Below are 15,186 nucleotides of genomic sequence, written 5' to 3' on the forward strand. Positions count from 1 at the left end.
CACCACGTATCCTAGGATGGCTAAACGGCGCGTACGAAACACATACTTCTCCCTGTTGTAGGTCAAGTTCAGGTGAGATGCAGTGCATAGGAAGTTCAGGAGATTCGTGTCGTGGTCCTGCTGGTCATGGCCGCTGATGGTGACATTATCCAGGTACGGGAAGGTAGCCCGCAGCCCGTTCTGGTCCACCATTTGGTCCATAGCACGCTGGAAGACCGAGACCCCATTGGTGACACCAAAGGGAACCCTGAGAAAGTGATACAAGCGACCATCCGCCTCAAAAGCCGTGTATTGTCGGTCCTCTGGGCGAATGGGGAGTTGGTGGTAGGCAGACTTGAGGTCTATGGTGGAGAACACCCGGTACTGCGCAATCTGATTGACCATATCAGATATGCGCGGGAGGGGATACGCATCCAGCTGCATATATCGGTTAATGGTCTGACTAATCAATGACCATCCGGGGTTTGTTCCCGCTCTTGACCACCACGACCTGCGCCCTCCACGGACTAGCACTGGGTTGTATGATCCTTTCTTTGAGGAGCCGCTGAACCTCAGATCTAATGAAGATCCGATCCTCAGCGCTGTAACGCCTACTTTTAGTCGCGATGGGCTTGCAGCCTGGCACAAGATTCTGGAGCAAGGAGGGTGTGGTGATCTTCAGCGTTGAGAGGCTGCAGGCGGGGCGCGTTGGGCAATTTGGAGGCTGCTGCTGTTTTCCCACTGCCAGTGAAGGGAGTGGCCCACCGTACTGTAGGATTACACTCCTCAAGTGGACCATGAAGTTTAGTCCGAGAAGTATTGGCATGCAAAGATACGGCAAAACGAGGAGCTTGAAACGCTCGTAAACTGTGCCTTGCACCTTCAAGGTTACCACGCAACTCCCTAGCACGGCAACAGACCGGGACCTTGATGCCATAGAGATTGTCTGTTTGGCAGGTTGAATCTGGAGTCCACACCGCTTCACAGTGTCTGGGTGGATAAAGCTCTCAGTGCTCCCGCAGTCAAACAGACAATAAATCACGTGGTCATTTACCTGGATATTCATCATAGATTTGTCAAGTCTATGAGGCTTGGCCTGGTCCAGGATGATCGACGCCACCGTTGGTTCATGAGCGCCACTGCAGGCAGCTGAAATCGATGAGGAGGACCCCTGCTGGTCGTTCGTGGTCAGTGTCGACCAACATGGCCGCTCCTATGAGTCGCACGTGGGTGAGGGCGCCAAACTCAGCGACCCCTGGTGGTCATACTCCTCCGACTCCGTCGACCGTAATGGCGTCGTCCTGGTCTCGCACGTGGACGAACCCCGCGATGACTTCGACGACGAAGACCCGAGCTCTGAAGAATCGCAGGCCGCACTGCCGTTCCTGGGTTTAGATCGGCACACTTTTGAATAGTGCCCTTTTTTACCGCATGCGGTGCACAACACAGCTTTAGCGGGACACTGTTGCCGAGTATGCTTCGCTCCCCCACAGAAATAGCACCGCGGGCCGCCCGGGGCTGCTGCCGTCGTCTGGCCCGAGTGTGAGCACGCCATTACGCAGCATTTCGAACCCGAGGGACGAGGAGGGATTTGCGACTGCTCCTGCCACGTTGTCGCCACATGGTCCTCCGGATATAATACTAAGCTTTTGGAGGCCGTCTCGAGCATCTCTGCTAACTCGATGGCCTGGGTAAGGTTAAGGTTACCCTTCTCCAACAGTTTAAGTCGAATGTACGACGATCTGACCCCGGCCACAAACGCATCTCGGGCGAGGTCGTACATACTCTGCTCACCCGACACAGCTTTGCAGTTACAGCCCCTGGCTAGCTGTAGGAGCTCGTTCGCATATTCCTCCATCGTTTCGCCAGACTGCCGTCGTCGAGTGGCTAGGAGGTAACGAGCGTGTATCTCATTGGGCGGTTTGATATAACGCTTCTTCAGAAGCTCGAGGGCCTTAGTATAATCGGTGGCTGCACGGATCGCGAGGTAGACAGTGTCGCTTACCCTCGCATGGAGGACCCGGAGTCTGTCATCATCTGTGGTGACCGCTGCAGAGGCTGCCAGGTAGTCTTCGAAACACTTCAGCCAGTGGTCGAAGGTGTTAGAAGCGCCCACCGCACGTGGATCTAGCGTAAGGCGTTCCGGCTTCAGAATTTGCTCCATACTCTCTTTTTTTTTTCCTCTTCGACGAGAGTTTAGCGACAGTAAATAAAATTGATGCGCTACTCAAACACGAGGCCTGAAGCTCAGTAAATGAAAGGCTTTTATTTACTGTAATGAAGCTGCCAGAACTTATATACACTATCCCAGACTGAAGGGGCCCGGCCAGAGCAGGGACTCTTATACCTCTCCCAGGAGGCGGAGCCCGACTGGGATGTGCCACAACACTACAGTACAAAAGGTGTAACAACCCCACCCTAACCCCAACAGCAACAATAGCACAACCCAACAGTAACATATGTACAACCTTGTAGTACTGGCCAGCCCCTGGCTCAGTACTATCCAGTGGGAACCAACGATGGTTCACCACACCCACCCTCCTCATTTCTCCTCTATCTGCTGCCTCTGTATGATATAATTAGTTACCATATGTACACTGGTGACACTCAACCCCTACCTCACTATCATCTCTCATAACCCTTCCACTGACTCCAAATTGTCAGACTGCTTATCAGATATTGCAGAAATTTCCTCCCACTAAATAGAGAATCTTAGAACTATTTTTCTTTGGTGCCTGTTAGGAACTCCATTCCCTAATTACTAACACTATTCCTCTTCCTGGAAACCTCTGAGATTGGACCAAATCATTCACTGCCTTGGTATCAGATTTGATCCAGAGATGAACTTCCGTCCACATATCTGAGCCATCACTAATGCCGTCCACTTCCACCTCTGTACCATCACCCAATTCTGCTCCTTCCTCAACTTACTTACTGCTGAAGTCCTCTTACATGACTTGACTATTCTAATGCACCCTTGGCCAGCCTCCCACTTTCTATCCTCCATAAACTTGAGGTCTACTAAAACTCTGTCTCCCATGTCACAGCTTGCACCAAGTCTCACTTACCCATCACTCCTATCTCCAGGAATCTATGTTTGTTCCTGGTTAAGTGATGGCTTGTTTTTAAAACTCTCATTGTTGTTTTCTCACTCCTCCCTATCTCTGTAATCTCCTCCAGCCCAACAATCCTCCAAGATAGCTGCACTGTTCCAATTCACTTGATTTTAATTGCTCGACCTCTGGCAGTTGTGTCTTTGATTGCCAAGGCCCTAACCTCTGGAACCTTTCCAGCCCTGTGCCTTGATTTTCTCCTTTAAGATGCTCCTTAAAACCTATATCTTTGACAAAACCTTTGGTCTTCTGATCTAATATCTTATTTGACTCGGTGTCAAATTTTGTTTGATGAAGCTCCCATGAAGTACCTTGAGACATTTCATTATATTAAAGACACAATATAAATACAAGCTGTTAATACTTTGCTTCAAACACAACTCCGTTTGTGACTATTATTATTCCAAACACCAGTGTGGTAAACCACTGTTAAACTTATTGCCTGTGTGCGTGTGTGTGACATGCCTGGACATGCCCCTGCCGGCCCTGCCTGAGACTCCTCCCCCCCTAGTCCAGGTATAAAGGTGACTGCTCCCCACCCCCCTGCCTCAGTCGCCGGACCAGTTCATCAGCATGGGTGTGCTCCCAGTCTTTTGCGAATAAAAGCCTATTTGTTCTTGCATACAAACTAGTCTTTGCTTGATTGATAGTGCAACATTTCAATCTATCTGGGTAGCTGCGTTGTCTAGGTTTCTGGCAAGGAGGGTATTTCCTTTCTGCATTCTTTAGTATTGCTTTGAGAATATCCATTTTTCTTTTTTTCATTTCAACTTAAACTTCCATGAATTATTTGTGTAGCCCTAACTGTTGTTCTGAAGTCTTGATCGGAGTTATTTTTGGCCATAAGCCTTCTCTCAGGTATCAGGTCTAACACACAAGGTCCAATGTTATAAGTGGTCAGGTTAGATTAAGTCACAGGGCTGCCAAGAGGCATACTTAAAAATGAGATGTTAACCTCAGCTACAAAACAGGACTACTTGCATGCCAAACAATGGAAGCAGAATGAGACAGTGCTAAGCGATCCCACAACAGATCAGATCTCAGCCCCTCAATCCTGACACATCCAGTCATGAATGGTGGTGAAAAATTAAACAACTAAAATAGGTGGGATAGTAAGTTGCAATGAGGAAATAAGAAATTTATAAATGGAGAGAGATAGGTTAGGTGAGTGGGTCACAATGTGGCAGATGGAGTTTAACATGAACGAGTGCGAGGTTATCCATTTTGGTTGGAACAATGGAAAGGCAACTTATTATCTAACTGGAGAGAGACTTTGGGGTGCTTTGGTACAGAGATCTGGGTGTCCTCATGCGTGGGTCGCAGAAAACCGGTATGCAGGTAATAAAGAAAGCAAATGGAATTTTGGCATTTATAGCTAAAGGAGTAGAATATAAAATTAAAGAAGTGTTGCTGCAATGATACAAGGCACTGGTGAGACCGCACCTGGAGTACTGTGTACAGTTTTGGTCCTCTTTTTTGAGGAAGGTGTAGTGGCATTGGAGGCTGTTCAGAGGAAATTCATTAGATTGATTCCAGAGATGAGGGGTTTGTTGTATGAAGAGAGATTGAGCAGTTTTAGCCTATACTCTCCAGAGTTTAGACCAATGAGAGGAGATCTTATTGAAGTATATGAGATGATAAAAGGTATTGACAAAGTAGACGTGGAGCAGATGCTTCCTCTTATGGGGCAAGCTAGAATGAAAGGTCATCATTTTAAGATAAAGAGTAACAGATTTAAAACAGAGATGAGGAGAAGCTGCTTCTCTCAAAGGGTCCTGAATCTGTGGAATTCACTACCCCAGAGTGTGGTGGATGCTGGGACATTGAGTAAATTTGAGGAGATAAACAGATTTTTAATTAGTGATGAGTTGAAGAGTTATGGACAACGGGCAGGAAAGTTTTTTTGAGGCTGAGATGAGATTAGCTATGATGGCATTGATGGTGGAGCTGAATTGCCTACTCGTACTCCTGGTTCTTATATTCTTATGTTCTAACTCATTGGAGGAGGAGACTCCACAACTTTCCCCATCCTCAATGATCCAGGCTTGGGCAGACAAGTGGCAAGTAACATTCACACCATATAAGTGTCAGACAATGACCATCCCCAACAAGAGAAAACCTAACAATCACCCCATGACATTCAATGACATTACCATTGCTGAAATCCCTACCATTGATATTCTGGTGAGTTACCATTGACCAGAACTGAACTGGACTAGCCATATAAATACAATGGCCACAAGACAGGTCAGAAGCTAGGAAACCTATGTCAAGTAACTCACTTCCTGACTCAAGTCTGTCTACAATCTACAAGGCACAAGTCAGGAGTGTGATGGAATACTCTCGACTTGCCTGGATGAGTGCAGTGCCTTCAACACTCAAGTAGCTCGATAAACAAATAAATAAAAATATAAAATTGAAGAGATAATTTTGACTTGGTAACGTCACACTTTTACAGTCTGTGAATAGCAGCAGTGGGAGGCAGGGAAGAATTTTATCCTTGTTGCTATTTGTTTTGAAATTGGAAATACTTCCTGTCAATATTGGCATTTATGATTGTGCAACAGCAAGCAATGTAAAATGTCACCTGGGTGACACACTTTTATATTGAACTTTTACTTCACAGAGTAGCTGGTAATTGATGCTGCACATGGTCCCTGTAGCTGGCGATCAGCCCCAAATAGGCAGCTGGTAATTTAACTAATAATGGCTAACGCATCGCTTTGAGAGTAGAAAACACTATGATTCCTATACATTGTGTAATAAAAAACAATTCTCTCAACTGGGAATTTCCCACCCAAAGCATCCTGGACATTCATGTATCAGCCTTACAAACGTAAGAACTTTAGAAATTTGCAGAAACAGCAAGGCTGGTCCCCTAACGTATCGCTATGTATTTTGAGATGAATTAACTTGTCAGAATAGGGGTACAGACATATCACTGAATATTTTGTAGTATTATTTCATAGTACTTAGCTTTAGCTGGCAATGAAACCTGATCATTGGAATGATGTTGCGATATCTTGCAGTATACCGATGCTCCAGTAAATTAAAAAGAAACTTTTAAGTACAAGAACTGTCTCGGTTTCATTATCTTCAATTACACTCGACTGGAGTAGGTTTATCTATATGTTTAATGAACTCTGTACAATCTGCCTCTTGTTAAAAGAAAAGGAATTCTTATCTTGATGATGTTCATTGAGCATTCAGACATCACGAATACTTACAGGAGGTCCTGTAAAGAGAAAGACAGAAAAGAAACATGCTTAGTCACGAGACCACCAACAATTTAAAGACCATTTCAAAGGGAGAATGTTCAGAGTGAGTGGAAACACTGGAAACTTCTCCATTTTTGTTAATTGCAAAAGCATATAGTGCTGTTCGGAGATTAGATCTGTATTCTGCTTCCTACAACAGAACGTGGCAGATCCAAATACCGCAGCATTTATATAATGTTTCCCACATTACAACAGTTTCTGCACTTCAAAAAGTACTTCTTTGGCTGTAAAACGAATGCTATATCAATGCAAGTCTGTCTTTTAAAAAAAATACACCTTTTATTTTATTCAGCTGTGGCTCGAGCCTAAAAATTACAATTGCCAATATTGGTGAATGAATGCTTAATGTGTTCATGATGTTCCTCTGTCCATTACTGTAATGCAGGTGTTGACTCATTTATGTTAAATGTGGTAAGGAGTATCATATGAACTAATATCCTTTCTATCAATATGCTTTAATACACCGGGGAGAAAATTACAAACTTTTCCCAAAAAAAGTATCATTCTCCAAGTATGTGCTGGCTGTGGGAAGCATCATCTCACCATTGCCATCTCATATGGAAAAATTCACAATTACCCAATCATCAGTGGGTGATCTTTTATGATATTCCACCAACATCAGGATACAGTGTCATAATGGTTTTGTCACCACACCCAGGCTCTGGGGTCCCAGGTTAAAATCCCATCATGGCAGACGGTGAAATTTGAATTCACTAAAAATCTGGAATTAGAAGTCTAAAGTGATTGTTGATTGTTGTAAAAACCCATCTGGTTCACTAATGTCCTTTCAGCAAGGAAATCTGTTGTTCTTACCTGGCCTGGCCTACATGTGACTCATAGCAATGTGGTTGGCTCTTAAATGTCCTCTGAAATGGCCGAGCAAGTCACTCAGTTCAAGAGCAATTAAGGATGGGCAATAAATGTTGGTCCAGCCAGTGACACCCACATCCCAGGAATTAATAAAAAAGATCCTTCACCACCAGTGCATTCTCAGAAAATGATTTTGTTTTTAAATTAACTCACCTGCTAAATTCTCAACTACTGTCGCTATCGCCGTGTGAAATCATCCGGAGTGACATTAGCAATGTGAAATGATCAAGTCAGCCAACTGTGCCATTGCGTTACCCAGCAAGTTCAAGCAGCTTCCAGCTCAGAGGGGATGGGACAACCCAATCTGCTCACACTGAGTGCAGGCTGTGCTGTGGTAGCAGAAACTCGATTCGATAGAGTTTTTGTGACCTAATTAACTGGTAAACCATCAGCAATGGGTTCTCAGTATTGAAAATTCTGTCACTGGCTTTGCTTTTTAAAACATACACACTTCCTAGAAATCCCCATTTGTATAGCCACTATGGGACTATACATCTCCCGTCCATGCAGAAAAACCTTTTAATTTTGCGTTGATTTAGATGGTTTACCAATTAATTAGGTCATAAAAATGTTATTTGGAGGAGATGCCGTCCAACTGGTTGGTCTGTGTCTACTTCAGAGAGACACTATTGAACTTAACAGTAGCTACAGCAACCCAATGTTACGAGGTTAGCAAAAATTCCCAGTAGGGGACTTAGTGGGGCCAGCAATCACATTATTTAAAATTAAGTTTTACAAAACTTGCCCGTTAGCAGAGGGTTAACCATCAGGTGTTTTTTAAAGATGCACAGAAGAATGTTCAGAATGACTGAATCTAATGATGTTATTTCAGCTGATTTGGAGAATAATATGAAGAAATGTCTGCTCCTTCCTGCATTTGTCTTTTTGTCTGTACCCAGTCCAACGTTTGAATTTTGCCAACAATCATTATTCCAGCTGTTGTGTGAGAGGTTATTTTAAAAGCTGCAAATAACATTCAGTGCTCCAGGGCAGGCAGGCAGCCTCTCAACTTCAAATTGCTGAAACAATTCTCTTAGGGTTGGTACCACTGTCCCTAGTGGTGCTGAAGTCCAGAAGAAGCTAGATTTCCCTCAAAGAGCCAATACTATTACACCTGCAGTAAGAAATGATCCATCCCGAGGAGCTAACAGGCCATTTCACTGGGGTCATTTTGAAGTTAAACGATTGTGCAGAACGGCCACTTTGAGGTTTTTGGTGTCATTTCCACAATACCTCTGTTTTATTGAACGGACACCGAGTATGAAGAGCGCACTCATTTGGAGAGAGTCTTTCACGGCCCCAGTTGAATTTGGCACAAATGGCAGAGCAGCAACAAGATGAGGTACAAGGGTCAACTCACGCACTGTGACAGCTTAGCAGATTGTGAGCCTTGGCTAAATTGCGTACAGATTTCCCAGTCTCTTTTTTAATGAGATTGATCAAATTCGGTCCCAGAAGGCATTTGAGAGACTGCCACATAATACACTTGCCAGCAAAGTGGAAGTTCGCGGAATAACAAGGACAGTGGCAACATGGACACAAAGTTGGCAAAATGACAGGAAACAGTAGGGGTGAATGCAAAAACAGAAAATGCTGGGAAATCTCAGCAGGTCTGGCAGCATCTGTGTAGTCTGTGCATCTGTGACAGGAGTGGTTTTTGGATTGAAGATACACATTGAGATTCCCCAAGGACTTGCATTAGGACCACTGCTTTTCTTGATACGCATTAATGGCCATGACATGGGCGTCCAGGGCATTATTTCAAAATTTTACACATAAAACATTTGGAAGTGTTGTGAACTGTGAAGAGCATAAATAGATTTTAAGAGGACGTAGGTTAGTGGAAGGGCAGATTAAAGTTAATGCAGAGCAATGTGAAGTGATGGGAAGAATGAGGAGAGGCAATATAATCTAAAAGATGCAATTCTAAAGGGGGGGCGGTACAGGAACAGAGAGGCGTTGGGGTATATGTGCACAAATGGTTAACGATGGCAGGGAGGGTTGAGAAAGTAGCTAAAAAGACATTGCAGTCCCAGGCTTTACAAATAGGACCACAGGGTACAATAACGAAGAGGTCATGGCGAACCTTTCTGAAACTCTGGTTGGACCTCAACTGGAGAATTGGTCCAATACTGCACATTGCACTGCATGAAGGCTTTAAGAGAAGGATCAGAAAAGATTTAATCAGAATGGTTCCAAGGAAGAGAAACTTCATTTATGTGGATAGACAGAAGGAGCTGAGCTTATTCCCCGTGGAGAAGGTTGAGATTTGACGGAAGTGCTCAAAATCATGAGGGGTCTAGGAAAACTCTTCCCATTGGAAAAAAAGGATCAAGAGCCCAGAGAACACTGATTTAAGGTGATTTGGAAAAAAAGGAGCAACATGAGGAAAAACATTTTTACTTCTTGAATAGTTTTGATTCGGAATACCCTGCCTGAGACTGTGGTGAAGCAAGACATAATCAGAGCTTTTACACAGAGACTGGATCAACACCTTAAGAGAAAACTATTGCAAGGCCCTGAGGAAAGGGTGGGGATGGGAACGGGAGTAGCTGAGTTGTTCTTGCCAGCATGGACATGACAAGTCAAATGGCCTCATTCTGTCCAGTAACCATTCTATGGTTCTACTTAAGAACCTGGCGCACGCACGCACACTCCAATGACCATTGACATGAGAACACCAGTAGTATTTGCAGGAACAGCCATACAGGCCACATTTACTTGCGGCTCCATGAAAACTCCCACTGCTGTTAAGGGAGAATTACTGATTCAAATTCAAGGATCCAATTATAGAAGTTTCAACTGATTTGGAGATTTGTTACAGGCAATACTAACAGGAGGATATGGAATTCTCACAGGAGCCCAGAGATGAGTGCACTGATGCAGTACATCAGGATAATTCTAAGGAAGTATATGCTGCCTTGGAGAAGGTCCAAGAGAATGAAAGGCTTGACATATGAGGTGCGTTTGAGGAGTTTAGAAGGATGAGAGGGGAACTCATTGAAACTTACAGAATACTGAAAGGCCTGGATAGAGTGGATGTGGGGAAGATGTTATCATTAGTAGAAGGCTAGGATTCGAGGGCACAGTCTCAGAGTAAAGGGACAGACCTTTAGAACTGAGGAGGAGGAGGAGGAGGAAGTTCCTCAGCAGGAGGGTGGTGAATCTGTGGAATTCATTGCCACAGAAGGCTTTGGAGGTCAAGTCACTGAGTGTATTTAAGACCGAGATAAATAGGTTCTTGATTGTTAAGGGGATCAGAGGTTATGGGGGAAAAGGCAGGAGAAAGGGGTTGAGAAACATATCAGCCATAACTAAATGGCAGAGCAGAGTCGATGGGCCAAATGGCCTAATTCTGCTCTTATATCTTATGGTCTTAATTTCCTATCCTGCTTGTCCACATTCTACATCCACTGCAGTTTATTAGTTAGTTATACAGTCATTCACCAATGCTGCTCCTGCAGTTGGAGGGGGGGGGGGGGGGGGGGAGGGGAGGGGTGGGGGGTGGAGGGGTTTGGGGGGGGGTAGTATATTACCATGTCATGTTTCAGTATGTTATGAGCTTTCAATCAACACTTAACATTTTTAAGAACCAGAAAAGGTGACAAAGTTGGTACCTGAGGATCAACTGACTTATCTTGTGGATTCAAACATTCACCTGTCTCAAGGAACAAAAGGAGCTTTCCACTGATGTGGACCTGATGCCTTTTCCTGAGACTAACCCAAAAGGGTCATTTCAAATTGAATGGGTCATTTGAGACACCAGCTGTCATAAATAAACTTTAACTTCACTTTAAACACATTGATCATGGGCAGTAAAAAAACCAAACACAGTCCCTGACACTGTACATCTGTAAAGTAATATGCAGATATTTGAAACAGTCAAGGGAGAAATGCATTATACAAAAAACCACTGAATACTACCCTTCCTAGCCCAGTTCACGATCACTACAGTTGATGTTGTTTTCAATCAGCTGGCACCATACATCTTCCCTTCAAAACCATTGCCATCACTCCTTGGCCAACAAATCAACCCCTGACCAATTCACCCTCTTCATTAACCACAAAATCCTAACCTACCTTTTTTGTGCTCTGTATCTCTTGCCCCCACAGTTCCATGCCCGTATCCCCTGATGTTCTCTGTTTGAATTCCTTTAATGTGGATTCCATGCACCAGAAAACAGTGAAATGACCCGAGACAAAGCCATGAATGACATCCTCTGTGACTGGACTGTGTTGACCTTCACTGACTGCTCTACTATTTTTGATTATGGTTGACCATGCCATCCATTCCACCACAACTACTGTCCAGTCCTTGCATGGCTCCACTTATTCACACCCAGGCAATATAGTAATGGATTCTCCACCTTTTGCACCTCCATGGTCCCCTAAGGTTATTCTTTCACACATATATTTCTTCATTTATATGTAGTTCCTTGGCATCTTCATCTGCAGTCAGGGACTTAGTTTCCATATGTATGTTGACCACACCAGGTCTATAATATTGCTCTTAATTCCGTGACCATTTCCATTCCTTTTAGCCCGTCTGTCTGATATCAAGGTCCCCAAAATCTGCAGTTGTTCTGGTAGAACCTTCTGGAGCAATCAGAAATTTGATTCAGAGCAGATTATGACTTATTCTGTTATTTGATGAATGGGTTGAAATGTATACACGGACTTTAAAAAGGTATTCAATAAGGTTCCACATAATCGACTTGTTTGTAAAATTGAAGCTCATGGAGAATAAAGGGGCAAGGACAGCATTGATAGAAAATTGCAGATGTGACAGAAAGCAAACAGAATGGTACCCGAACAACTGCAGATTTTGGGGACCTTTTGGGACCGGAAGGAAGTGCACATGGTGGCTCCGGGAGTTGATATTAGCCCTATTTCTCTATTTGATACATATTAATGACCTGACCTTGGCATGCAGGGCATCATTTCATAGTCTGCAGAAAATTAAAAAAAAATAGCAATCAGAAGGAAGAAAGTAGCAGACATCAGGAGAACACCAAAGTTTTGGTGAAATGGAAGACATGGCAGATTAAATTTAGCACAGAGAAATGTCATGCATTTGAAAGGACAAATGAGAAGAGGCATTGGCCGGAATTCTCCTGTCTCTCATACCCCACTGCCGCTGCCAGTGAGAATGGAGAATTTGGCGCTCAGCCAAATTTCCATTCCCAGCAGCGAGACTGGATAATCCCAGCTGCGGCTGAGGTCAGAGAATTCTAGCCATTATACATTGAATGGTACAAGTTAAAAAGGGAGCAGGAAGACCTGGGGGTTTACACGTGGATTTTTTTTTGCAGGACTAATTGATAAGGCTGTTACAAAGGCAGATAAGATTTTTTCTTTTCATTCAATCATGGATTTATTTATTCATGGCTAGGCCAGCATTTATTGCCCATCCCTAATTGCCCTCAAGAAGGTGATGCTGAGCTGTCTTCTTCAACCGCTGAAGTCCATGTGGTGTAGGTACTCCCAAAGAGCTGTTAGGGAGGGAGTTCCAGAATTTTGAGTGACTTGGAAGAGAACTTCCAGGTGGTTATGTTCCCATGTGTTTGATCCCCTGGTCCTTCTAGATGGTAGTGGTCGTGGGTTTGGAAGGTGCTGCCTAAGGAACACTGAGTTTCTGCAGTGTATCTTGTAGATGGCACACACTGCTGCTAATGCGTGTCAGTGGTGGAGCGAGTGAATGTTTGTGGATGGGGTTCCAATCAAGTGGGCTGCTTTGTCCTGGATGGAGTTATATGTAGAGGCATAGTGAACAAAAGCAAATAAATTGTGCTGAACCTTAACAAATCACTGGTTAGGTCTCAGCTAGAGTCTTGCATCTGATTCTGGTGCCACATTTCAGGAAGGATGTGACTCTTGGAGAAGGCACTGAGAAGTAAAATAAACTGAACAGTTTGAATAAACTGAATAAACTGAAAGTTGATAAGTCCCCTAGGCCTGATGAAATATATCCTAGGATTCTTTGGGAGGCAAGGGATGAGATAGCAGAGCCTTTGGCTTTGATCTTTGGGTCCTCACTGTCCACAGAGTGCCAGAGGACTGGTTGTTCCTCTGTTTAAGAAAGGGAATAGAAATGACCCTGGTAATTATAGACCGGTTAGTCTTACTTCGGTGGTCGGTAAGTTGATGGAAAAGGCCCTTAGGGATAGGATTTACGACCATTTAGAAAGATGCGGATTAATCCGGGATAGTCAGCACGGATTTGTGAAGGGCAAGTCTTGCCTCACAAATTTGATAGAATTTTTTGAGGAGGTAACTAAGTGTGTTGATGAAGGTAGTGCAGTTGATGTCATATACATGGATTTTAGTAAGGCGTTTGATAAAGTCCCCCACGGTCGGCTTATGAAGAAAGTAAGGATGTGTGGGACAGAGGGAAGTTTGGCCGATTGGATAGGTAACTGGCTATCTAACTGAAGACAGAGGGTGGTGGTGAATGGAAAATTTTCAGATTGGAAACCGGTTACCAGCGGAGTGCCACAGGGATCAGTGCTTGGTCCTCTGCTATTTGTAATTTTTATAAATGACTTGGAGGAGGGGGCTGAAGGGTGGATCAGTAAATTTGCTGACGACACCAAGATTGGTGGAGTAGTGGATGAGGTGGAGGGCAGTTGTAGGCTGCAAAGAGATATAGATAGGATGCAGAGCTGGGCTGAAAAATGGCAAATGGAGTTTAACCCTGACAAATGCGAGGTGATTCATTTTGGTAGGACAAATTTAAATGTGGATTACAGGGTCAAAGGTAGGGTTCTGAAGAATGTGGAGGAACAGAGAGATCTTGGGGTTCATATCCATAGATCTCTAAAGGTTGCCACTCAAGTGGATAGAGCCGTGAAGAAGGCCTATACTGTGTTGGTGTTCATTAACAGGGGGTTTGAGTTTAAGAGCCGTGGGGTTATGCTGCAACTGTACAGGACCTTGGTGAGACCACAGTTGGAATATTGTGTGCAGTTCTGGTCACCTCCCTACAAGAAGGATGTGGAGATACTGGAAAGAGTGCAAAGGAGATTTACCAGGATGCTGCCTGGTCTGGAGGGTAGGTCTTATGAGGAAAGGTTGAGGGAACTTGGGCTTTTCTCTTTGGAGCGGAGGAGGTTGAGAGGAGACTTGATAAAGGTGTATATGATGATGAGGGGGATCGATAGAGTGAACGTTCAAAGACTATTTCCTAGGGTGGATGGAGCGGAAACTAGGGGGCATAACTACAGGGTTCATGGTGGGAGATATAGGAAGGATGTCCGAGGTAGGTTTTTTACTCAGAGAGTGGTTGGGGTGTGGAATGGACTGCCTGCAGGGATAGTGGAGTCAGAAACTTTAGGAACATTTAAGAAGCTATTGGATAGGCACATGGAGTACTTCGGGATGATAGGGAGGAAATAGCTTGATCTGGGTTTCAGACAAAGCTCGGCACAACATCGGGGGCTGAAGGACCTGTTCTGTGCTGTACTGTTCTATGTTCTATGTTCGAAACCATAGGAAAGGATTACATTGGAAGACTATGGGAATCTGGGATTATTCTCCTTGGAGCAGAGAAAGTTAAGGGGAGATCTAATTATGCATTCAATATTGTGAATAGTTTGGACTGAGTAATGAAGCAGAAACTGTTTCCACTAGCAGTAAGGTTGGTAACTCGAGGAAACGGATTTACGATCATTCTTACAAGAGCCAAAACTGAGATGAGAATTTTTTATTACACAGTGAGTTATTGTGATCTGGAAGGGGTTGGAAGCAGCTTTAATCCTAACTTTCAAAAGAGAATTGAATAAAGGATTGAAAAGCTGCAGTGTTATGGGAAAAGAGCAAGACTAATCAGATAACTCTTTCAGTGTAAGCAACATGGGCCAAATGGCCATGCTAAAAGATTCAATATTCTTGACCTCAAGCTGTAATTTCTGGGATGACCCTGTGAAGGTGGAAGCCAGTGTAACATT

At 44.1% G+C, this 15,186-nt stretch overlaps 1 protein-coding gene across 1 annotated transcript in view; it reads right to left on the reverse strand.

The window, feature by feature from the left end:
- LOC144508523 (uncharacterized) overlaps positions 1-15,186 on the reverse strand; it is a 628,622-nt gene that overhangs the window by 232,048 nt on the left and 381,388 nt on the right. The window contains exon 4 of the mRNA XM_078236560.1: positions 1,485-1,497. Coding sequence (XP_078092686.1) covers positions 1,485-1,497 — 13 coding nt within the window. The remainder of the gene's footprint in view (positions 1-1,484; positions 1,498-15,186) is intronic.

The sequence above is a fragment of the Mustelus asterias genome, chromosome 1 (genome assembly GCF_964213995.1).
Source record: "Mustelus asterias chromosome 1, sMusAst1.hap1.1, whole genome shotgun sequence".
Classification (NCBI taxonomy): domain Eukaryota; kingdom Metazoa; phylum Chordata; class Chondrichthyes; order Carcharhiniformes; family Triakidae; genus Mustelus; species Mustelus asterias.